The sequence below is a fragment of the Cervus canadensis genome, chromosome 6, assembly GCF_019320065.1.
Source record: "Cervus canadensis isolate Bull #8, Minnesota chromosome 6, ASM1932006v1, whole genome shotgun sequence".
Lineage (NCBI taxonomy): Eukaryota > Metazoa > Chordata > Mammalia > Artiodactyla > Cervidae > Cervus > Cervus canadensis.
In genome coordinates, this window is record NC_057391.1 from 24803369 (window position 1) to 24829437 (window position 26069).

General features: G+C 36.2%; 3 protein-coding genes across 3 annotated transcripts; all 3 read right to left on the reverse strand.

The window, feature by feature from the left end:
• Positions 1-3805: 3805 nt before the first annotated feature.
• On the reverse strand, positions 3806-4747 carry LOC122444079 (olfactory receptor 4L1-like). The gene has a single exon (XM_043472880.1). The coding sequence runs from the start codon at positions 4745-4747 to the stop codon at positions 3806-3808; it is 942 nt and encodes a 313-aa protein (XP_043328815.1).
• A 7361-nt stretch (positions 4748-12108) lies between these two features.
• LOC122444266 (olfactory receptor 4K13-like) lies at positions 12109-20614 on the reverse strand. Its single transcript, XM_043473002.1, has 4 exons — positions 20524-20614; positions 17403-17479; positions 15961-16000; positions 12109-13046 (listed from the first exon to the last, which is right to left on the reverse strand). The coding sequence occupies exons 1-4, from the start codon at positions 20612-20614 to the stop codon at positions 12109-12111; spliced, it is 1146 nt and encodes a 381-aa protein (XP_043328937.1).
• A 2133-nt stretch (positions 20615-22747) lies between these two features.
• LOC122444080 (olfactory receptor 4K13-like) lies at positions 22748-23689 on the reverse strand. Its single transcript, XM_043472882.1, has one exon. It carries the CDS (start codon positions 23687-23689, stop codon positions 22748-22750), a length of 942 nt encoding a protein of 313 aa, XP_043328817.1.
• Between the last annotated feature and the right edge of the window lie 2380 nt (positions 23690-26069).

Consider the following 26069-nt stretch of genomic DNA (forward strand, 5'->3'; position numbering starts at 1 on the left):
GAAGACGTGTCTCCTTTCATGTTCAGCTCCAGATCACACGGTGTAGAAACACTTAACTATTAGAGTGACAAAGGAGAGTTTTCAAAACCTCCTGGAGGTAGATTTTTATCTTTTGTGAATCTCAAGAAGTACATTATGATATCCTCAGTATGCAGTAATAAGTTTACCTTATTAAAAAAGATGTTATGAAGACCAATTCAAGACTAAAGCAACATGAAGAAAATAAATAACAAAAATTATAGCAAAAATTAAATGTGGAATTCAGAGAAAGATAACAAACCAGTGAAACTAAGACCTTATTTTAAAAAAAAATGAATAAAAGCACTTATACTCTAATAGGCTAAGAAGAAAAGAGAAGATGCAATTTTACAAAATCAGAAATGAAAGAGAATTCATCACTACTGGTCTACTCATCCCATAAACATTATGAGGATAGTAAATAACTCTATAAAATAAATAAAAAACTATTGCCAAAATCACATTATGTGCATTATGCTTCCTGAAGTAGATTGATTAATGACATGTATTGTTGATAGAAAGTTAAGTATTGAGAGAGCTCCATGGTTTACTGAGATCAAACCCTATTCATTTACACCTGAAACACCAGATTAACTCTCAAAAGTGCAGATTCTCATTTCACCTGTTTTCCTAACTCTTCCCTTTATGTGGCTATGCAAATAAATGTATTCTATCTGTGCATTCTTACCCTGCATGCTGCATGCTGTCACTTCAGTTGTGTTGAACTCTGTGCGACCCTGTGGACTGTAGCCTGCCAGGCAAGAATACTGGAGTGGGTTGCTTTGTCTTCCTCCAGAGCATCTTTCTGACTCAGGGATGTCAATTGCATCTCCTGCATTGGTTGGCAAGTGTTGCAAAATCCATGACCATTTTTATCTGATATTTGCTTTTAATTCACATATTTTCATAAATGCAATGAGTGTGTAGAAATACCAAAAATACTGTCACTAAGAGCATGAGCTAGTGATGTAACTAAGGTAGTCCTGGTCAACTTTTCACTCAAAGAGATGTAAGGAGCAGGGTGACTGAATTATTTACCATTGTGCATCTAAACAAAGAAACTAAAAGTATGATGAGCTATTTGAACAGAGTAGCATCTTTGGATAGTTACTTCTCACCTTTGGACCTGTTTCCTCTCATTGATTTTCCTTAAGTTTCCTTTAACCTTTAACTTTGTCAAGGATAGACAGAAATAGATATGTGGTGCTGACTGAGGTGGACTCTGCTAAGCTATTTTTAAAAATACAAATAAAAGGAAAAGTGAATATTTCATCTACAAAAATTCACTTATCTCATTGCCTCCACTGTTTATCTGATTTTAGCTGTATTGTTCAAGTTTAATTACAGGCTCAATGATCATCTCTAGTGCTTTTATTGCCTTCTTCAGAGCCTAGAGTCAGACCTAATGCCAAAATGAGAGAATAAATAGGAAATATTTGATTATTTGTGGACCTCCAACCTGTTAATCACACAGTATAGTTTTTGGAGACTCAGTATATCCAGTTGGCCATAATGAACATTATATGCACTTAGGTATGTCAGATTACTATCAGGAAGACACACATTTGATAAGTGGCCATACTCTAACCATTATGTTTGACACCATTACTCAGAGTAGCATAGAAACTTCTTTCTTTCAGGTGGTAGTCAGATAGAAAATGGAAATCTTTATTATGTGAATCAACATTCCTTCTTTGTGCTTTGTACCCTTAATGCAAGACAATGATTTTATCTAAGCTATAGGCACTGGATCTTCTGTGTTTTTCTGAAGTATGCAAATAAGTAGATTTGAAGGTGCTCATTGACTTGGCAAACATCACATCCTAGACAGGGTGATTCTTCTCTCTTTTTTTTTTTTTTTGTTTACAAACTCAGTTCACTTCAGTTCAGGTCAGTCACTCAGTTCTGTCTCACTCTTTGCAACCCCACGAACCTCAACACACAAGGCCTCCCTGTCCATCAGCAACTCCCAGAGTTTACCCAAACTCATGTCCATTGAGTCAGTGATGCCATCCAACTGTCTCAGCCTCTGTCGTCTCCTTCTCCTCCTGCCCTCAATCTTTCCCAGCATCAGGGTCTTTTCAAATGAGTCAGCTCTTCGCATCAGGTGGCCAAAGGATTGGAGTTTCAGCTTCAACAGCAGTCCTTCCAATGCACCCCCAGGACTGGTTAGGCTCTCCTTGCAGTCCTAGGGACTCTCAAGAGTGTTCTCCAACATCACAGTTCAAAAGCATCAATTCTTTGGTGCTCAGTTTTCTTCATAGTCCAACTCTCACATCCATACCTGTCTACTGGAAAAACTATGTTTGTTTAAATATATGGCAATTTTCAGACTGCTGTCACTGGAAAGTTTGTCATATATTCCTCTCCATAATTCTGAACAAGTGTAATGAAAGCATCAATATTTTGTATGTGTTGAAACTCCATGATTGACCAAGCCATGAATCAGGCATTTTATCCTTGCAGTTTTGTTATCTGTCTCCCTTTAAAAATAATTGCATCCCTAGAAACAAATATTCAAATTCCTCTATATTATGTAGTAGCTCAAAGAATAAAGTCATTTAATCTGATCAGGGTAGCCAAACAATTAAAATATCTTGAAAACATACCCCTTTCTCTAAGAATAATTTCTTTGGCCTGAATTGCTGCCTTAATTCCCAGGAAACATGATTAGAGTGATTTTTATATTTTTTCCACTTATATAAAAATAAGCTTTTTTTCCAGTGCAATTTCACTCTTTGACCCTCACCTCAGTATTATTTTGGCATTTGAATTTTATCATTTATAGACACATTTATATCATAAATGAACTAACATGATAGATGTGATATATAGGTAGAGTAACACATCAGGCTTATGTAACCTACCGGGTGCACTTGTGCTTTAGAAGTAACATCACTATGAAATCCTGAATGCTCAGTTATTATCCAGTGATTTTATTTTCTGCTCTGGACTTCAAACTGCTCAGTATATAAATGCATCTCTTAATAGGAGGTATAAAGGAGAAACTCACTTGATTGTTTCAGAGTCCTCAGAGACTGGCAGTAAAAAGTAACTGGGATTGTTAAAAGAGACTTTTGCCATTACAGAAATTGAGACACCATTTTTCAGTTCTCAAATTGACAATTCTTTAAAGGCTACAATAGATAATCAAGGGGGTTTTAGAAGCTGTCACTAGTTGTGAATTGTGGGATTTTTGTATAGTTTTTTTTTCTTTTGTTGTAGTTTAATTTCTAAAATAAGCATTAAGAAATGTTATATTTAGGCAAACATATATATGTTCTAGGTAACTTTAACTGTAAATTTTCTAAGGTTGAAAATGTCACATTTAAACTCAAATCTGTTGAAATTTTTGAGAAATGATATGAGGAAATTTTCCATCATTCCAAAGAAATAATTATTCCACTAAAAACTTGTTATACTTTTTATTTTTAATAATAATGTAGCAAATTTGTAGAAGGATCAGGTTCTTTTTTGGGTGTGCTCATTTTCTTCCTTGTCTTGGCTATTAGCTTTTGAGCAGGTTCTACACACTTTATTTTTACCTTACACACTTTATTATTTCTTTATTTAAGAAATTTAATCCCAGCTGAACTGAATTCAGTTAAAAATTACTCTTCCAATAAAACAAAATATATTATAGAGATATGATGATGGAGCATTTGGTAGGTTTAATATACATTATGAATATTTAAAAAACTACAAAAAGACAAATTAATACCAACTGATTCCAAGATGTACTATATATGCGTTTTGGTCTAGAAATCTTTTTCATCATGGTTGTTGCCTAGAAGGTCTTTCTGGAGCTCACATGTTGGGCCCTCAGTCTACTCATGGCTGCTTTCATCTCCTGATTCCTCAGAGTGTAAATAATGGGGTTCAGTAAAGGTGTGATAACTGAATAAAACACAGAGAGAAATTTATCCACTGAAAAGCTACTAAATGGCCAAGCATAAATGAAGATACACGGCCCAAAGAACAGGGTGACCACAGTAATATGAGCAGATAGCGTGGACAGAGCCCTGGAGAGACCACCAGAGGACTGATGTCGAACAGTTACTAGAATGACAATGTAGGAAATGAGCAAGAGTATGAAGGAGATGAAAGACAATAGCCCACTGTCAGCAATTACTAACAACTCCAGAACATAGGTCTCAGTGCAGGCAAGCTTTATAACCAGCGGAAGGTCACAGAAAATATTGTCCACTATATTGGGACCACAGAAGGGCAAGGTGATGGTAAAAACCATCTGGCTCATTGTATGCACAAAGCCAACAGCCCATGATAGCAGCACAGAGCCTCTGAGTACCCGGTGGTTCATGATGGTTGTGTAGTGAAGAGGTTTACAGATTGCAAAGTACCGATCAACCGCCATAACTATGAGAAGTGTCATCTCACTGCCCCCTAAAAAGTGAAGGAAGAACATCTGAGCCATACAGCCCCATAGAGAAATAGTTTTATTTTTCCTGACAAAATCTGCAACCATCTTGGGGGTTGTGATTGTAGAAAGAGACATATCAAGAAAGGAGAGGTTTCCAAGGAGGAAGTACATTGGTGTGGAGTGCAGACGAGAGTCCAAAGTTATGGTGACCACAATGAGAAGGTTTCCTGCCATAATCGCTGCATAGGCCAATAAAAATATGAAAAAAAAGAAAAGCTCAAGTTCCCAAGTGTCGGTGAGTCCTAACAAAACAAACTCAGATATCATTGAGCTATTCATCATTTTCATCAAGTTTGTGTAGGTGTTTTCAGAAAGTCTTTAAAATGAAGGTAATCCAGAAAAAGTGATTATTTAATCTGTGACAGTAGTTTTCAAGGTATAGGCATATAGAAAGTAGTATTTGATTCCTACAGAAAAAGAAAAGGTAGATATTTCTGAAAAATGCATTTTAATTGACTAATGCAAGCACATTACTTGTATACACTTTCACATTACTGCATTTATTTTCAAACAGAAAGGCACAAATGGGAAAGTTCTGGTAAAATTTTGTAAATGTAGTTTGTGGGTATAGATTTTCTCTCCACATTTATTTGTTGTTTTTACCATGAGTTCATGAATTTATGAACCCTGAGTTTAATGGATCACGTAATAATCAAATTGTCTTTGGTCATATGTTAGTTCAAGTGGATTGGAATATAGTCATGTAACTTTTTGGCAGCTAGTATTCAATCTTTTACCCTTTTCACCTTCCTAGTTTGAAATATTCAGATATGTTTGTATGAGTTGGATTATATACCCACTCAGCAAATTGTTACAGGATTTTCTTCTCTCACCTATGCTATATTCTCACCCTTCCCTTTTATGTCAAATATATTTACCAAATGCTTTAACTTATTCCTGAAGGCTAAAACTGCTACAGTCTGTCATGTGTCCCTACCTCCCCCAAATAATAATAAAATACGCTTCCCAGGAAGTTTCTGCAGAAGAACATGAATATTTCTGTGTTGATGATTCTTTCTTCCTTTGTTCTTTCCTTCTCCCTCTGTCCCTCCTTCCTTCCCTTTCTCCTTTCCTTCCTTTTATTTTCTTTCTTTCTTTCTTTCATTTGTCTTCTGTGTCTCATACTTTGGTCCGTGAATAGAACTCTTAGCCTATACTTTTTGTCTATTTCCCTGACTCTCTTGTTGCTGGATTCCTGGCTGGAGTTTTCTTTCTTGTCTCTTTGCATTCTCTGTGTAAATGATCAACAAATCTTTCACAAGTATTGCTTATTTTTTCCCTTTGCTCCTAAATGCTTACCTTTTTCTGATGATTACTTTCCTCTGACTTTTCAAACATGTGTCCAGACTGACCCTTGATCATTCCTGGCTCAAATATCCTTGATACTTGTACTCTGTTTCTCCACAATGAGTGGGTACTCTTGGCTTACTTTTGTCTGCTTTTCTCTTTGATTTAGATCTTTTGGCCCCATCTTCCTGTTTCTTTTTTTTCCTTTAAAAAACTGTTAATGACACATACCAACTGCACAGACACAGATGCAGAATCACAGATATACACATATATGCTTATGCCAAGTTCTAGTTCTAGAGTACAAGGACAGAATGTGGAAAATTTACTCTGAATTTCCCTTTTATTTCTTTATAGTTCACAAAATATTCATAAGTGATTGTTTAGTCCAGTTATCAAATCTTGAAAAAACAAAACAAAACAAAACACTGAACCAAGAGTCAGGAATCAAATTCTAGTCCTGTGCTAACATGTACTAGGGAAATATACTCTTTAACTCTTTTCAATGTTGATTTAATTTTCTATAGAAATAAAATATCTACTCTTCAACCTCTCAAAATGTTATAAGACTCTAAAGAGCAACATGTTGTTTTTGTTGTTCTGTCACTCAGTTGTGTCTGACTCTTTGCAACTCCATGGACTGCAAATTCCCCCAGAGTTTGCTCAAACTCATGTCCATTGAATCGATGATGCCATCCAACCGTCTCATCCTCTGTCATCCCCTTCTCCTCCTGCCCTCAATCTTTCCCAGCATCAGGGTCTTTTCCAGTGAGTCGGCTCTTCACATCAGGTGGCCAAAGTATTGGAACTTCAGCTCCAGCATCCATCCTTCCACTGAACATTCAGAGTTGATTGGTTTGATCTCCTATCCAAGGGACTTGCAACAGTCTTCTCCAGCACCACAGTTTGAAAGCAGCAGTTCTTTGGTGCTTAGCCTTCTTTATGGTCCAACTCTCACATCCATACATGACTACTGGAAAAACCATAGCTTTGACTATACAGACCTTTGTTGGCAAAGTGATGTCTCTGCTTTGTAATACGCTATCTAGGTTTGTCAGAGCTTTTCTTCCAAGGAATAAGCATCATTTAATTTCATGGCTGCAGTCACCACCTCCCTTGATTTGGAGCCCAAGAAAATAAAGTCTGTCACTGTTTCCATTCTTTTTCCCAAGTATTGGCCATGAGCTGATGGGACCAGATGTCATAATCTTCATTTTTTGAATGTTGAGCTTTAATTCAGCTTTTTCACTTTCCTCTTTCACCTTCATCAAGAGGTTCTTTAGTTCCTCTGCACTTTCTGCCACTAGGATGGTGTCATTGGCATATCTGAGGTTATTAAAAATTCTCCCAGCTATCTTGATTCCAGCATGTGCTTCATCCAGCCGGCATGTTGCATGATGTACTCTACATATAAGTTAAATAAGCAGGGTGACAATATGCAGCCTTGATGTACTCCTTTTCCAAGTTTGAACCAGTCCATTGTTCCCTGTCCAGTTTTAATTGTTGTTTCTTGATCTGCATATAGGTTTCACAGGAGACAGGTGAGATGGTCTGGTATTTCCATCTCTTTAAGAATTTTCCACCATTTGTTGTGATCCACACAGGCAAAGGCTTTAGCATAGTCAATGAAGAAGTAGATGTTTTTCTGGAATTCCCTTTCTTTTTCTATGATCGAATGGGTGTTGGCAATTTGCTCTCCGGTTCATCTGCCTTTCCTAAATCCAGGTTGAACATCTAGAGGTTCTTGGTTCACATACTGTTAAAGCCTAACTTGAAGGATTTTGAGCTATATTTGTGTTATTTTATTCTACACATAGGTGCTAAATACCTATGTGCATTCCCCAAATTTTATCTTTAACATTATCTCATTTTCTGGTGATTGTGAGGATACTCAAACCAATAAGGACCACAGGAGGATTTTTACTCTGCAAGATTTGGTAAAGTAGACTTAGTATTAATGAAAATGTTTTTCCTTATTAAATATAAGTGATAAAATTACCTAGGCTGTCTTCTTTAAAAGAGTTGTTGTCATCATCATTGGTATTATATTTAATGCAATAATTGAGTCTACATAATAGTTATGAAATTATCAAAATTACACAATCCTCGATCTCAAAATACTAACAGAAGAAATCCTTGAGGAGAATCCTAAAAGTAATTTTTATAGTTTATTACATAAAATTGGGACATTAAAAGCAAAAATTATATTTATTAATTTATGCTTTTAAAAAATTTTGTAAGCATATTTATAAAATATATCCATCTAAATGCACATAATCATGATTCAAATATGTTATAAGGGACAAAATAATTCATTTTGACAATTTTTACATATGACCAAATGTGAAATATTTTTAAAATACTTACTCTTCTACTCAGACAGGTAAAAATAAGTTAGAATCAGAAAAATTTTACAGTTATTGCTAACTTGCGGCACAGTTTAAAACTCACATGAAAAAATTTATATTTTTGAGTGGTATGTATTTATACAAATAATATTGAACTGAAAAGGATAGAAAAAATAATTTAATAATGTTCAATCAGGCAAGGTTTGGTTTTTCTCTACGAGAAATTTCTGAGAATGCGATGGTCGCCTGTGACTGGGGAGCCTAGTTCTTTCTGTGCTGTTTATGTGACTAAATGAATAAAAATTACTAGTTCAACTGTGGTGCAAACTTGAAGAAAGAAACTATGTTTAATATTCTGTGTCTATATTCAGTAATAAAACCTTTCTACACATTTTCCTGATATGCGATTTTTCCATTTTCTTGATATGCAATTTTTATTAGACTACATTTCAGACTTGTCAAAGATGTTAAATGTAGGCAAGGATGAAACTAATTTTTTGCTTTTTTACCATATTCTAAATCATTTTGTCTTTATATCCAATAGTAGTTAAACAATATACAAACTCAAATTTATGTTCTCAAAATACAAACTCAAATTATAAAACTGACCCCTAGATCAGATTGTCAATGGTATTTATCCATCACAGACTGGCTTTCTTCTTATTAAAACTGGGTAAATTTGTCCAGATGCTATCTGACCCAAGTTGTATTTTACCATTGCCTTCATGATCAGAATAATATGGTTTTCATTAAATTCTAGGTTTCGTATACAAAGTCTCCTCCTTTATTAAAGTATACAGTTTCCCTGTGTTATAGAACTGCTATTTAAACCTACCAGTTCTAGCTGAGGAATGGCCTCTTCAAAAATACGTAGACACAGTGAGATTCTGAATATATATTTTTTATCTTTTTGCCTCTGTGTATTTACATGACAATCATTTGCAGGTCAGAAAAAAAAGGACACAAAACACATGCATAAGGTGGAGACAGTGATTAACCCCCAGAGGGAATTGTTAGCGTGAAGGTGCTAGTTAGTTGTCTCTAGAGTTCAGAGCAAGGACTTAGTCTCTCATTTAAGTTGATTATGAATTCACCAAGTGTATGAGTTGTGTGGAGTCTCCCTAGTAAGTGCTTTCCAGAAAAGAACATTAACTTAAGTGTTTTGGTTGGTAGAGGGTAAGCAATTTTATGAAAATGGATCTACAATAGATGATGGAGTTGAGAAAAATATAATTCTATTCATTTGACTTTACCAGTCTGAATACTTATAATTTGATAATTGAATGCATTTATTCAATTAGAATTAAAATAACTAGATCCACACAGAGCAAGGCATATAAGGAAATTCATAGACTATAGACTAGTTCTTAGCACGGAGAAAACTTTCCTTTCACTCTGTAAGGGAATAAGGGAGAGAAAGCAAGCAGCACATACACTCATGGGCTAGAACAAGCAGAGGAGGCCTTCACCAGTGAAGGGACGTGAAGACGCTCAGTCGTGTCCGACTCTCTGCGACCCCATGGGCTGTAGCCCACCAGGCTCCTCCATGCTTGGGATTTTCCAGGCAAGAGTACTGGAGTGGGTTGCCATTTCCTTCCCCAGAGGATCTTCCCGACCCAGGGACTGATCCTGGGTCTCCTGCATTGTAGGCAGACGCTTTAACTGTCTGAGCCACCAGGGAAATCCCTGGCCTTCACCAAGATAATCAATAAGTGATTTATGGTAATCAATAAGTGATTAGTTGGTGGAGTTTAGCAGATTTGGAATTTCATGTCATCTCTTACAATTATGTTTAACTTCATGATGGCTTAACAGTATTAAAGGAATATTATGGAGGTGAGTACAGTAAATCTTTTATGGTAAAACATAATTAAGCAGGTAAAATTCGATGGGCTATCTGAGTAGCAGTACATGGCTGCAGAGGATTTCACCTGTTTGAGGAATTTTTCTGTCTTTATTCTTATAGGTAACTCTGCCATCTCTCCTCAATTACAATCCTCTTGAAAAGGTTACAAGAAAGTAAGGGTTGTAAATATATGATAAATATGATTCATTTCCAAAGCCCATAGTAGATATTGCTAAAGATTTCTTATTCTTTCTAACTGAATCTCAGAATTTTTTTCCATGTGGTTCCCCAGGCAACTGCTAGCAATTAGAATTGCCATTAAAAAAATACTTCAGGTAAGGAGATACATACCACAACATAGCATGACCTTTGAGGAGATGTTCGCAAGAGAACACAGCAGAGCATTCTTAAAAATAGAAATTAGAAGGATAATAGCACAATATTGATATCCAGATGAGATTACCCATACTAGTTGTTAAGGATGGTACACATATAGTTTTTCAGAATAAACTGAAATATTAGGTGCACTATATCTAAGGTCAAACTAAAAACAGGGCAGTGAATTGTTTCTTATCCTGTTCATTGTGCCAACTGTCTCGCTATTCATACTGTGTGCGCTGTTCCTTGAACCCATGGTAGACGAGGTGCAAGTGGGGAAGCTGGAAGAAAACCGCAGCACGCCCTCTTTCTCGGCTGGCACGGCGGCCACAGCTGTATTCTCTCCTGCCTGATGCGGCGGTGGTGGCAGCAGACGCGCTATCTTCTCTCCTCCGGTGGCTTACCCAACGGACACAGCCGTGATGCAGCAGTAATGCCACTGCTTTCTAGGTGGAGTTCATATATCTGATTCACAAAAAGTAGCCCACAGGCAAGCAGCGCCTCATGATGTGAATGCGCAGCGCTCCAAGTGATCAGAGCTGTTACATAATCATTATTTGCAAAATGTGGAGCGAGAGCAGGAGGCTGTAGGGTGAGAGAGCCTGACTATGTCATCTTGGCTAATTTGCAATTTCCCTACAGGCAGATACAATCTAACACAGGGGAAAAAACAAATAAGATGAAAATAAGGAGAGAAAATACACCTTATTCCAGGTTCCTTGTTTTGCAATATGTTAATAAAATACATTAAAAGAGGTGGTCTTGAAGATGTTTGCATAATTTAGGTTTCCAATAAGTCTTTAGAAGGACTCTTTGCAATGTTTCCATAAACTTACCGAATCATTGATAAATTCAGATTTGTAACGTGAAATAGCCCACAATTTTCTCTGGATTCATTTCTATTACAATTTATTCTTCATTTAAAAAGACAAACCTTAACGACATTTCAGAAGATTGTTCGATCTATTCTCAAACCTCCCATTCTCAAAACTCTTTAATTGCTTTATATTGCTAAAACCTAGGATTCACAAGGCCTGAATACTCTGCCTCTCTGTATAATCTCTGCACAGGTCTTTCTTCCTTTTATCTATCAACCTCCCTCATAAATGTCTGTCTTAGGTACCTAAAATGACTTTCTCACTTTCTAATATCCAAATAAAATGGCCTTTCTGCCTGGAATGCTATTTTTCCCACTCAAATGTCTATTCTTTAGCTTTCTTAATGCGTTTCTGTGAAGACTTCTGTTTAACATGATCTTCTAACATCACCACGCCTAGTATAGATGCCTCCTCATTATCCTCTGCAGGGCAGAGAACAGTGTTGTGTGATAACCATGTATGTGTATTATGTACTTTAAACATTCATAAGGGTTCCCTTGAATTTGAAGATAAGGAGGTAAAGGAGGTAATGAATGCAAGCTAATTTATGTATTACGTTTGTGCTAAGAATATTTTCCAATAAAATAAAAAGATACTGTAATATTCCTCACATTTTGTAAGGTGGAAATTCAATATTATTTAACATTTGATTTCAATTATTTGAAGAAATATTTAAATGGTCTTCCCTGGTGCTTCAGTGATAAAAAATCGACCTGCCATTGTAGGAACATGGGTTAAATCCCTGGATAAAGAAGATCTTCTGGAGGAGGAAATGGTAACCCACTCTATGGACAGTGGAGCCTCTTGGGTTCATGGGGTTGCAACGAGTCTGACAACACTGAAACTAAACAATAACAATAACAACCCCCAAATTGCAGAGATCAAAAAACGATTGTATACAACAGACAATATTTAGGGGGTGAGCCAGGAACCAATGTGCTGGTTGCTCAGTCTCTTAATGGCTGCCTTCATTTCCTGATTCCTCAGAGTATAAATAATTGGATTAAGGAGAGGAGTGATGATAGAGTAAAACACAGAAAGAAATTTATCTACAGAGTAGCTATTAAATGGGAAAGCATAGATGAAGATGGCAGGGCCAAAGGAGAGAGTGACTACCGTGATGTGAGCAGAGAGTGTAGACAGAGCCTTGGAGGATGCACTGGAGGAGCGCTGCCAGATGGTGACCAGCATGACAGCGTAGGATATGAGCAAGAGAAGGAAGCAGATCAGGGACAGAAATCCACTGTTCACGATCACCAAGAGCTCTAGGGTGTAAGTATCAGTGCAGGCAAGCTTGATGACCAGGGGCAGGTCGCAGAAAAAGCTGTCCAATACATTGGGACCACAGAAAGGTAAATTCACAGTGAAAACCATCTGGCTTGTACTATGGATAAGCCCAATCACCCATGAGAGCAGCAGAAACCCAGTGAGCACCCTGTGACTCATGATGGTCTTGTAGTGCAAGGGTTTGCATATGGCGACATGCCTGTCAATGGCCATAGCTATCAGAAGAAACATCTCTCCACCCCCAAAGAAGTGCATAAAGAACATCTGGATCATGCAGCCCCACCAGGAGATGGTCTTGTGTTTTCTAAGGAAGTCTGAAATCCCTTTGGGAGTTGCAGCAGAAGAAAGACATAAATCAAAAAATGATAAGTTTGCCAGAAAGAAATACATGGGGGAGTGAAGATGGTTGTCAACTATCACAGAGATGACAATGAGGAGGTTTCCTACTATGATGGCAACATAGACGAGAAAGAAGATTGCAAAAAAGAATATTTGAGTTTCTTGAGAAGTAGAAAGTCCCACCAAGATGAACTCAGAAACACTTGATCTGTTATTCAGGAGATCTATTCATCCTTCTGCAGAAGCTCTCTGAAAAGTGAAAACAAAGAGGGTGTGATAGGGACTAACAGGTCAGGAAACTTAATATTTACTTAAACATGTTGCCTTTTATTCAGGGAAATGACAGTTTTGCAGTACGAGTGCCTTTGGTAGTTATTTTGCAGCTGGAGATATTTCACAGGACCACGAGACCATAAAATGTTGATTGATTATGGACCAAATTAAAAATTCAAAATTTCTCGATGTTAGTGCAAGGCAAGTTCAGTTAGACTGAAAACGTGTCTCCTTTCATGTTTTCAGCTCCAGATCACACTGTGTAGAAACACTTAACTTATTAGAGTGACAAAAGGAGGTTTTTCCAAAACCCCGTCCTGGAGGTAGAAATTTTGTCTTTCTGTGAATCTCAAGAGTATATTATGATATCCTTCAGTATGCAGTAATAAGTTTTACCTTATTAAAAAAGATGTTATGAAGACCAATCAAGATAAAGCAACATGGAAGAAAATAAATAACAAAAATTATAGCAAAATTAATGTTGGAATTCAGAGAAGGAAACAAACCAGGTGAAACTAAGACCTTATTTAAAAAAAAAATGAAGTAAAAGCACTTATACCTCTATAGGCTAAGAAGAAAAGGAGAAGATGCAATTTTTACCAAAATCCAGAAAATGAAAGGAGAATTCATCATTACTGGTCTACTCATCCCATAACATTATGAGGTAGTAAATAACTCTATAAAATAAATAAAAACTATTGCCAAAATCACATTATGTGCATTATGTCCCTGAAGTAGATGATTAATGACCATGTATTGTGATAGAAGTTTAAGTATTGAGAGAGCTCCATGGCTTTCTGAGATCAACCCTATTCATTTACACCTGAACACCAGGTTAATCTCAAAAGTTGCAGATTCTCATTTCACCTGTTTTCCTAACTTCTTCCCTGTTATGTTGGGCTTGCAAAAAAAATATTCTATCTGTGCATTCTTACCCTGCATGCTGCATGCTGTCACTTCAGTTGTGTTGAACTCTGTGCGACCCTGTGGACTGTAGCCTGCCAGGCAAGAATACTGGAGTGGGTTGCTTTCTCCTTCTCCAGGGGATCTTTCTGACCCAGGGATATCAATTGTAACTCCTGCATTGGCAGGCAAGTGTTGCAAAATCCATGACCATTTTTTATCTGATAATTTTGCTTTTAATGCACATATTTTCATAAATATCAATGAGTGTGTAGAAATACCAAAAATACTGTCACTAAGACCATGAGCTAGTGATGTAACTAAGGTAGTCCTGGTCAACTTTTCACTCAAAGAGATGTAAGGAGCAGGGTGACTGAATTGTTTCCCATTGTGCATCTAAACAAACAAACTAAAAGTATGATGAACTGTTTGAACAGAGTAGCATCTTTGGATAGTTACTTCTCACCTTTGGACCTGTTTCCTCTCATTGATTTTCCTTAAGTTTCCTTTAACCTTTAACTTTGTCAAGGATAGACAGAAATAGATATGTGGTGCTGATTGAGGTGGACTCTGCTAAGCTAAATTATTTTTTAAAAATACAAATAAAAGGAAAAGTAAATATTTCATCTACAAAAATTCACTTATCTCATTGCCTCCGCTGTTTATCTGATTTTAGCTGTATTGTTCAAGTTTAATTACAGGCTCAATGATCATCTTTAGTGCTTTTATTGCCTTCTTCAGAGCCTAGAGTCAGTCCTAATGCCAAAATGAGAGAATAAAATAGGATACATTTGATTATTTGTGGACCTTCAACTGTTAATCACACAGTATAGTTTTTGGAGACTCAGTATATCCAGTTGGCCATAATGAACATTATATGCACTTAGGTATGTCAGATTACTATCAGTAAGACACACATTTGATAAGTGGCCATACTCTAACCAGAATGTTTGACACCATTACTCAGAGTAGCATAGAAACTTCTTCCTTTCAGGTGGTAGTCAGAAAATGGAAATCTTTATATGTGAATCAACATTCCTTCTTTGTGCTTTGTACTTCTAATGCAAGACAATGATTTTATCTAAGCTATAGCCACTGGATCTTATGTTTTTCTGAAGTATGCAAATTAGTAGATTTGAAGGTGCTCATTGACTTGGCAAACATCACATCCTAGACAGGGTTATTCTTCTCGTTTTTTTTTTTACAAACTCAGTTCAGTTCAGTTCAAGTCAGTCGCTCAGTCGTGTCTGATTCTTTGTGACGACATGAACCTCAGCACACCAGGCCTCCCTGTCCATCAGCAACTCCCAGAGTTTACCCAAACTCATGTCCATTGAGTCAGTGATGCCATCCAACCGTCTCAGCCTCTGTCATCTCCTTCTCCTCCTGCCCTCAATCTTTCCCAGCATCAGGGTCTTTTCAAATGAGTTAGCACTTCACATCAGGTGGCCAAAGGATTGGAGTTTCAGCTTCAACAGCAGTCCTTCCAATGCACCCCAGGCCTGATCTCCTTTAGGATGGACTGGTTGGATCTCCTTGCAGTCCTAGGGACTCTCAAGAGTCTTCAACATCACAGATCAAAAGCATAAATTCTTTGGTGCTCAGTTTTCTTCATAGTCCAACTCTCACATCCATACATATCTACTGGAAAAACTATGTTTGTTTAAATATATGGCAATTTTCAGACTGCTGTCAGTGGATAGTTTGTCATATATTCCTCTCCATAATTCTGAACACGTGTAATGAAAGCATCAATATTTTGTATGTGTTGAAACTCCATGATTGACCAAGCCATGAATCAGGCATTTTATCCTTGCAGTTTTGTTATCTGTCTCCCTTTAAAAATAATTGCACCCCTGGAAACAAATATTCAAATTCCTCTATATTATGTAGTAGCTCAAAGAATAAAGTCATTTAATCTGATCAGGGTAGCCAAACAATTAAAATATCTTGAAAACATACCCCTTTCTCTAAGAATAATTTCTTTCGCCTGAATTGCTGCCTTAATTCCCAGGAAACATGATTAGAGTGATTTTCATATTTTTTCCACTTATATAAAAATAAGCTTTTTTTCCAGTGCAATTTCACTCTTCGACACTCACCTCAGTATTATTTTGGCATTTGAATTTTATCATTTATAGACACATTTATATCATAAATGAACTAACATGATAGATGTGATATATAGGTAGAGTAACACATCAGGCTTATGTAACCTACCGGGTGCACTTGTGCTTTAGAAGTAACATCACTATGAGATCCTGAATGCTCAGTTATTATCCAGTAATTTTATTTTCTGCTCTGGACTTCAAACTGCTCAGTATATAAATGCATCTCTTAATAGGAGGTATAAAGGAGAAAACTCACTTGATGTTTCAGAGTCCTCAGAGACTGGCAGTAAAAAGTAACTGGGATTGTTAAAAGAGACTTTTGCCATTACAGAAATTGAGACACCATTTTTCAATTCTCAAATTGACAATTCTTTAAAGGCTACAATATATAATCAAGGGGGTTTCGGAAGCTGTCACTAGTTGTGAATTGTGGGATTCTTGTATTTAAGTTGATTATGAATTCACCAAGTGTATGAGTTGTGTGGAGTCTCCCTAAAGTGCTTTCTAGAAAAAAGCATTAACTTAAGTGTTTTGGTTGGTAGAGGGTAAGCAAATTTATGAAAATAGATCTACAATAGATGATGGAGTTGAGAAAACTATAAATCTATTCATTTGACATTACCAATCTGAATATTTATAATTTGATAATTAATGCATTTGTTCAATTAAACCAATTTATATTTGGTTAAATATATGCCTATTTGGTTAAAATTAATATTTTTATCCAATTAATATTTGGTTAAATATATGGTTATTTTCAGACTGTTATCAGAAGATAGTTGTATATTCCTCTTTAAAATTTCTGACAAGTGTAATGATAGCATCGATATTTTGGAAATGGTGACTTTCTCTGATTTTTTCAAGCCATGAATCAGGTGTTTTATCTTTGCAGTTTTCTTAACTCTCTTTTAATACTGCATCCCTAGAAACAAATATGCTATTTTCTCTACATTATGCAATAATTCAATGAAAAATTTAACCAGTCTGATAAGTATAACCAAACAATTTAAGCTTCCCTAGATCCCTTTTCTGTACACATAAATTATTTAGCCTGAATTGCTGTATTATTATCTTAATTCCCTGCAAACATCATTAGAATGACTTTTATATCTTTTTTCCATTTTGATAAAAATCAAAGTTTTTCCAGTTTAAGGTCTCCTTTCCCTCCCTTCTTTCAGTTATTATTTTGGCATTTGAATTCATCAGTATGGACGGACACACTTACACTGTAAATGAAGTTTGTGATAGATGTGGTATATAGGCAGACAAACATGTCAGGATTATGTAGCCTACCTGTTGGACTTCAGAAGTAAAGTCAGTATGAAATCCTGAATGCTTCTTTTCATCGTCTAAAGGTTTTTGTCTCTGAACTTCAAAAGACAACAGTATATAAAAGTATCCCTTGATGGGTGACATAAAGGAGAAACCTCATTTGGTTATTTCAGAGTCCTCAGAGACTGGCAGTAAGAAGTAATTGGGATTGTTCAGAGACACTTTTGCCGCTGCAGAACATGAGAAATCATTTTTCACCTCTCAAACTGACAATACTTTAAAGACACCAATAAATAATCAAGAGAGTATTGACAGATACCACTAGCTGTGAATTGTGAGTTTTTTGTATGATGTTTTGTCTTGGCTGTAGTTTCTTTTCTACAGGAAACATTTATGATTGTTCTATTCAGGCAAAATATGAATATGCAGTCTAGATAATTTTAACTCTAAATCTTATTAAAAGTGAACTTTTCCCATGCTTTAACTTTAATCTCTTGGAATTTATTGATAAAGGATGTGAGATAATTATTTATATCATTGTAATTAAGTAAGTTAATTCCACTGAATTTTATATTTCCTTTTCCATTTAAAGATATGTGTAGTTTCTGGTCTCACACTTAGATTTTTAATACATTTTGAGTTTATTTTTGTGTATGGTGTTAGAAAGTGTTCTAGCTTCATTCTTTTACAAGTGGTTGACCAGTTTTCCCAGCACCACTTGTTAAAGAGGTTGTCTTTTTTCCATTGCATATTCTTGCCTCCTTTGTCGAAGATAAGGTGTCCATAGGTTTGTGGATTTATCTCTGGGCTTTCTATTCTGTTTCATTGATCTATATTTCTGTCTTTGTGCCAGTACCATACTGTCTTGATGACTGTGGCTTTGTAGTATAGTCTGAAGTCAGGGAGATTGATTCCTCCAGTTCCACTCTTCTTAAGATTACTTTGGCTATTCGAGGTTTTTTGTATTTCCACGCAAATTGTGAAATTATCTGTTCTTGTTCTGTGAAAAATACCGTTGGTAGCTTGATAGGGATTGCATTAAATCTATAGATTGCTTTGGGTAGTATAGCCATTTTGACAATATTGATTCTTCCAGTCCATGAACACGGTATATTTCTCCATCTGTTTGTGTCCTCTTTGATTTCTTTCATCAGTGTTTTATAGTTTTCTATGTATAGGTCTTTTGTTGCTTGGAAACTATAAGCAAAGCGAAAAGACAGCCCTCAGATTGGGAGAAAAATAATAGCAAATGAAGCAGCAGACAAAGGATTAATCTCAAAAATATACAAGCAACTCCTGCAGCTCAATTCCAGAAAAATAAATGACCCAATCAAAAAATGGGCCAAAGAACTAAACAGACATTTCTCCAAAGAAGACATACAGATGGCTAACAAACACATGAAAAGATGCTCAACATCACTCATTATCAGAGAAATGCAAATCAAAACCACAATGAGGTACCATTACAAGCCAGTCAGGATGGCTGCTATCCCAAAGTCCACAAGCAATAAATGCTGGAGAGGGTGTGGAGAAAAGGGAACCCTCTTACACTGTTGGTGGGAATGCAAACTAGTACAGCCACTATGGAGAACAGTGTGGAGATTCCTTAAAAAGCTGGAAATAGAACTGCCATATGACCCAGCAATCCCACTTCTGGGCATACACACTGAGGAAACCAGATCTGAAAGAGACACGTGCACCCCAATGTTCATCAAGCACTGTTTATAATAGCCAGGACATGGAAGCAACCTAGATGCCCATCAGCAGACGAATGGATAAGGAAGCTGTGGTACATATACACCATGGAATATTACTCAGCCATTAAAAAGAATTCATTTGAATCAGTTCTAATGAGATGGATGAAACTGGAGCCCACTATACAGAGTGAAGTAAGCCAGAAAGATAAAGACCATTACAGTATACTAACACATATATATGGAATTTAGAAAGATGGTAACGATAATCCTATATGCAAAACAGAAAAAGAGACACAGATGTACAGAACAGACTTTTGGACTCTGTGGAAGGCAAGGGTGGGATGTTTCGAGAGAGCAGCATCGAAACATGTATATTATCTAGGGTGAAACAGATCACCAGCCCAGGCTGAACACATGAGACAAGTGCTCCGGCCTGGTGCACTGGGAAGACCCAGAGGAATTGGGTGGAGAGGGAGGTGGGAGTGGGGATCAGGATGGGGAATACCTGTAACTCCATGGCTGATTCATGTCAATGTATGACAAAAACCACTACAATATTGTAAAGTAATTAGCCTCCAACTAATAAAAATAAATAGGAAAAAAATAAATAAAAATAAACAGGGATAAATCTCAAAAAAAAAAAAAAAGATATGTGTAGACAAGTCTGCTTCAAGTTTACCCATTTTTCTCCTTTTTAAAAAATGAACTGTTTTTTAGAACAGGTTTAGGTTCATGGCAATATTAAGAAAATGGTATTTTCCATACATGTGGTATTTTCCTTCACACACGCATAACCTCCCCTATAATCAACTTATTGCACTATGGTGTATTTGTTACAAATGATGAACCTACGCTGACATATAACTGTCACTCAAAATCCACACTTCACACTATAGTTAACTCTTGATTGTACATTGGATGCATTGGGACAAATCTATAATATATATAGGCATCATTATAGAATCATATGGATTAGTTTCATTGCCATAATATCCCCTCTGTTCCATCTAGTCTTCCTTTTCCCCCTCTATTCACTGACAACTACAGACCTTTTCCTGTCTCCATAGTTTTTCCTTTTCCAGAATGCCATATGATTGGACTTATAGAATATGTAAACTTTTTAGATTGGCTTTTCATTTAGAAATAGGCATTTTTCTCCAAGCTTTTAATGTCTTCCTAGCTTGTTTATTTTTATCACTGAATAGAATTCCATTGTCTCAATGTATCATAATTTATTTAACCATAAGCCTACTGAAGAACATCTTGGTTGGTTTCAAGTTTGGGTACTCATAAAGAAAACTGCTCTGAACATCTGTGTGCATTTTTTTCTGGATAGTTTTCAGTGCATTTGGGTAAATACAAAGGAATACAACTGCTGAAACATAACTGTAAAAGTATGCTTAGTTCTGTAAGAAACCACCAGTTGTCTCCTGAGGTGGCTGTACCATTAGCATCCCCCCAGCAACGAATGAGAATTCTTGTGTTTCCACATCCTTGCCAGCACTTGGCGTCATCGGTATTCTGGAATTTGACCATTCTCATAACTGTGTGGTAGTGTTTTATTACCATTTAATTTGCATGATCCTGATGATACCTGATGTTTGACTTCCTTGGTGAGGTGTTAGTTAGGGTCTTTCCCATTTTCAAAATAGGACTGTTTATTTTGTTATTTTGAGTTTTAAGAGTTCTTTTTATATTTTGGATAGTGGTCCTTTTCGGATATGTATCTCACAAATCTGTTCTTCATCTGTGGCTAGTGGTTTCACTCTCTTGACATTGTCATTCAGAGAGTAACATTTTTTTTTTTAAATTTTAATCAATCCAGCTTACCAATTCTGTCAGAGACTGTGCCTTTAGTGATATATCTGAGAAGTCATTGCCTAGCCCAAGGTCATCTACATTTCCTCCTGTGTTATCTTCTATGAATTTTGTAATTTTACATTTTATGTTGAATCCTGTGATCTATTTTGAGTTAATTTCTGTGATGAGTGCAAAGTTTATGTTTAGATTTTTTTTGTATGTGAATGTCCATTTGTTGAAAGTCTATCTTGTATTACCTCTGCTCACTTGTAAAATAAGTTCACTATGTGTATGCAGGTCTATCATGTTCCACTGATCTACCTATTCTCTCTCATATTGTTACCACAAGTTTTCATTTTACTCATTTTTTTTACAGTGCATTTTAATATCAGGAAGGACAGGTTGATGTGCTATTCATTCAGAATTTTCTTAGAAATTCTGTATTTTTTAGTGAAATAGAATTATTTTCTGAAGTTAAAACAAGTCCCAGTGGGATCAATCAATGCAATATTAGAAACTCATGACAAACATAGGAGAAATGAACAGCTTTACAAAATTGAGCATTTTCATCTCAAAAGAATTTATGTACCTTTAAATCTGTCTTTTATAGCTTACACAAAGTTTTATCATCTTGATTATATGGAAAATGCAAAAATTTTATTAAAAGAAATGTTACATATTTTGTAACTTTTGTTTCTTTACTTGGTAATATTTTCCTTAATAAAATATAGTCATATGAAATGTTATTATGTCTATATAGCTGGTAAATGTCAGCACACTGAAGTTTAATATTTAATTTTATTTCTATAAGGACATTCATAGACCTCAGAGCAGTTGCTGTCATAGGCAAAAATCTTCTTTACCCAATAAAGACTCTTTGAGAGAGGAAGAGATGTGAGAGGCATGAAAGCTGTGACGGGAAGAAGGTAGGAAGAAATAGCAGAAAGTGCAAGAAGAGACAAAGAGGCAGAGAGAAAGGAGAAAGAGGAGAAGGCTCTTTTCACCATATTGAAAGCTCTTTAAGTCGAATGGTAATTAATTAATGATTAATTACTGGAGTTGAGTCGTCATCACTCTAAAATTTTCAGATTTTGCTATGCCCTTTGTGCAAATCTTTAAGAGGTTAAAAACGTTTAATGTTTAAAATATTATAAAAATTCAGTCATCAATACCTGAATTTAGTTAAAAGAATATTAGTATTCAAGCTATCTGGTATAGCAAGATACAATGAGCAGTTTATCATTGTGATCTTCAATATTTCAGATCATATAGTGCTCAGAAAACTATTTGGGTTGCAAAATAAATTTTTGGAATATTATTTTCTAAGTACATGATACATTCTACTGAGATTATTAGCTTATTGAAGCTATACAGCAAAAAATTATTTTTCAAATTGTGATTCAAATCATAACTCCTTTGTGAAGCTTCTATATGGTTGACATATATTGGCAGATTAATACCTGGTAAATTACCATATACAACCTGGAAACTAAAAGTCACACTAAACATCGTATAATGTGCTTTCATTAAAATTTCATATTTTCATAGATTGGTTCACTAAAATATTTTTATAAGAATAATTTTTGTCTTATGGATTTATTATTAAATTAATATTATTATTTAAATACTTACTTACAGTATTTTTATATATACTTAAGACTCACCACCCACAAATAGCCCTGGAAGAGGAAATGGTAACCCTCTCCAGTATTCTCGCCTGGAAAATCCCATGGACAGTGAATCCTGTTGCACTACATACAGTCCATGGGGTAGCAAAACATTAGACATGACTGAAATGACTTACACACAGACACACAGACACACACAAATAGCAGAGAACATAAAATAATTGTTTGTAACAGACAATATTTAGTGGGTGAGCCCAGCACCAGTATGATGTTTGCTTAGTCTTTTAATGGCTGCCTTCATTTCCTGATTCCTCAGAGTATAAATAATTGGATTAAGGAGAGGAGTGATGATAGAGTAAAACATAGAAAGAAATTTATCTACAGAGTAGCTATTAAATGGGAAAGCATAGATGAAGATGGCAGGGCCAAAGGAGAGAGTGACTACAGTGATGTGAGCAGAGAGTGTAGACAGAGCCTTGGAGGATGCACTGGAGGAGCGCTGCCAGATGGTGACCAGCATGACAGCGTAGGATATGAGCAAGAGAATGAAGCAGACTAGGGACAAGAGCCCACTGTTCACAATCACCAAGAGCTCTAGGGTGTAAGTATCAGTGCAGGCAAGCTTGATGACCAGGGGCAGGTCGCAGAAAAAGCTGTCCAATACATTGGGACCACAGAAAGGTAAATTCACAGTGAAAACCATCTGGCTTGTACTATGGATAAGCCCAATCACCCATGAGAGCAGCAGAAACCCAGTGAGCACCCTGTGACTCATGATGGTCTTATAGTGCAAGGGTTTGCATATGGCGACATACCTGTCAATGGCCATAGCTATCAGAAGAGACATCTCTCCACCCCCAAAGAAGTGCATAAAGAACATCTGGATCATGCAGCCCCACCAGGAGATGGTCTTGTGTTTTCTAAGGAAGTCTGAAATCCCTTTGGGAGTTGCAGCAGAAGAAAGACATAAATCAAAAAATGATAAGTTTGCCAGAAAGAAATACATGGGGGAGTGAAGATGGTTGTCAACTATCACAGAGATGACAATGAGGAGGTTTCCTATTATGATGGCGACATAGATGAGAAAGAAGATTGCAAAAAAGAATATTTGAGTTTCTTGAGAAGTAGAAAGTCCCACCAAAATGAAGTCAGAAACAGTTGATCTGTTATTCAGGAGATCCATTCATCCTTCTGCAGAAGCTCTCTGAAAAGGGAAAACAAACAGGGTGTGATATGGACTAACAGGTCAAGAAACTTAATATTTACTTAAACATGTTGCCTTTTATTCAGGGAAATGACAGTTTTGGCAATAGGGAGTGCATTTTAGGTATTTTGCAGTTGGAGATATTTCACAGGACCACGAGACCATAAAAATGTGATGATTATGGACCAAATTAAATGAATTATTCGCATGGTTAGTGCAAGGCAAGTTCAGTTAGACAGAAGACGTGTCTCCTTTCATGTTCAGCTCCAGATCACACTGTGTAGAAACGCTTAACTATTAGAGTGACAAAGGAGAGTTTTCAAAACCTCCTGGAGGTAGATTTTTGTCTTTTGTGAATCTCAAGAAGTATATTATGATATCCTCAGTATGCAGTAATAAATTTACCTTACTAAAAAAGATATTATGAAGACAAATTCAAGACTAAAGCAACATGAAGAAAATAAATAACAAAAATTATAGCAAAAATTAAATGTGAAATTCAGAGAAAGATAACAAAGGAAACCAGTTAACTGAGACCCTGTTGTTTAAAAAAAAAGAATAAAACCAATGATACTCTAAATAGGGTGAGAAGAAAAGAGAAGACGCAATTTTACAAAATCAGAAATGAAAGAGAATTCATCACTACTGGTCTACTCATCCCATAAACATTATGAGGATAGTAAATAACTCTATAAAATAAATAAAAAACTATTGCCAAAATCACATTATGTGCATTATGCTTCCTGAAGTAGATTGATTAATGACATGTATTGTTGATAGAAAGTTAAGTATTGAGAGAGCTCCATGGTTTACTGAGATCAAACCCTATTCATTTACACCTGAAACACCAGGTTAACTCTCAAAAGTGCAGATTCTCATTTCACCTGTTTTCCTAACTCTTCCCTTTATGTGGCTATGCAAATAAATGTATTCTATCTGTGCATTCTTACCCTGCATGCTGCATGCTGTCACTTCAGTTGTGTTGAACTCTGTGCGACCCTGTGGACTGTAGCCTGCCAGGCAAGAATACTGGAGTGGGTTGCTTTGTCTTCCTCCAGAGCATCTTTCTGACCCAGGGATATCAATTGTAACTCCTGCATTGGCAGGCAAGTGTTGCAAAATCCATGACCATTTTTATCTGATATTTGCTTTTAATGCACATATTTTCATAAATACAATGAGTGTGTAGAAATACCAAAAATACTGTCACTAAGACCATGAGCTAGTGATGTAACTAAGGTAGTCCTGGTCAACTTTTCACTCAAAGAGATGTAAGGAGCAGGGTGACTGAATTGTTTCCCATTGTGCATCTAAACAAACAAACTAAAAGTATGATGAACTGTTTGAACAGAGTAGCATCTTTGGATAGTTACTTCTCACTTTGGACCTGTTTCCTCTCATTGATTTTCCTTAAGTTTCCTTTAACCTTTAACTTTGTCAAGGATAGACAGAAATAGATATGTGGTGCTGATTGAGGTGGACTCTGCTTAGCTAAATTATTTAAAAAAAATAAATAATAAGAGGAAAAGTGAATATTTCATCTACAAAAATTCACTTATCTCATTGCCTCCGCTGTTTATCTGATTTTAGCTGTATTGTTCAAGTTTAATTACAGGCTCAATGATCATCTTTAGTGCTTTTATTACCTTCTTCAGAGCCTAGAGTCAGTCCTAATGCCAAAATGAGAGAATAAAATAGGATATATTTGATTATTTGTGGCCCTCCAACCTGTTAATCACACAGTATAGTTTTTAGAGACAGTATATCCAGTTGGCCATAATGAACATTATATGCACTTAGGTATGTCAGATTACTATCAGTAGGACACACATTTGATAAATGGCCATACTCTAACCATTATGTTTGACACCATTACTCAGAGTAGCATAGAAACTTCTTTCTTTCATGTGTTAGTCATATAGAAAATGGAAATCTTTGATATATGAATCAACATTTCTTCTATGTGCCTTGTACTCTTAATGCAAGACAATGATTTTATCTAAGCTATAGCCACTGGATCTTCTGTGTTTTTCTGAAATATGCAAATAAGTAGATTTGAAGGTGCTCATTGACTTGGCAAACATCACATCCTAGACAGGGTGATTCTTCTCTTCTTCTTCTTTTTTTTTTTTTTTACAAACTCAGTTCAGTTCAAGTCAGTCACTCAGTTCTGTCTGACTCTTTGTGACCCCATGAATCTCAGCATGCCAGGCCTCCCTGTCCATCACCAGCCCCTGGAATCTACCCAAACTCATGTCCATTGAGTTGGTGATGCCATCCAACCATCTCGTCCTCTGTCGTCCCCTTCTCCTCCTGCCCTCAATCTTTCCCAGCATCAGGGTCTTTTCAAATGAGTCAG

Coding starts and splice junctions, on each gene's coding strand:
- LOC122444079 (XM_043472880.1), bottom strand. CDS start 4,747: ATGAAAATGATGAATAGCTCAATGATATCTGAGTTTGTTTTGTTAGGA.
- LOC122444266 (XM_043473002.1), bottom strand. CDS start 20,614: ATGGTCAAATTCCAGAATACCGATGACGCCAAGTGCTGGCAAGGATGT. Junction 17,480..20,523: donor TTGCTGGGGGGATGCTAATG/GTACAGCCACCT, acceptor TGTCTTTTGAAG/TTCAGAGACAAAAACCTTTA. Junction 13,047..15,960: donor AATTATTCTTAGAGAAAGGG/GTATGTTTTCAA, acceptor AAGGATGAATAG/ATCTCCTGAATAACAGATCA.
- LOC122444080 (XM_043472882.1), bottom strand. CDS start 23,689: ATGGATCTCCTGAATAACAGATCAACTGTTTCTGACTTCATTTTGGTG.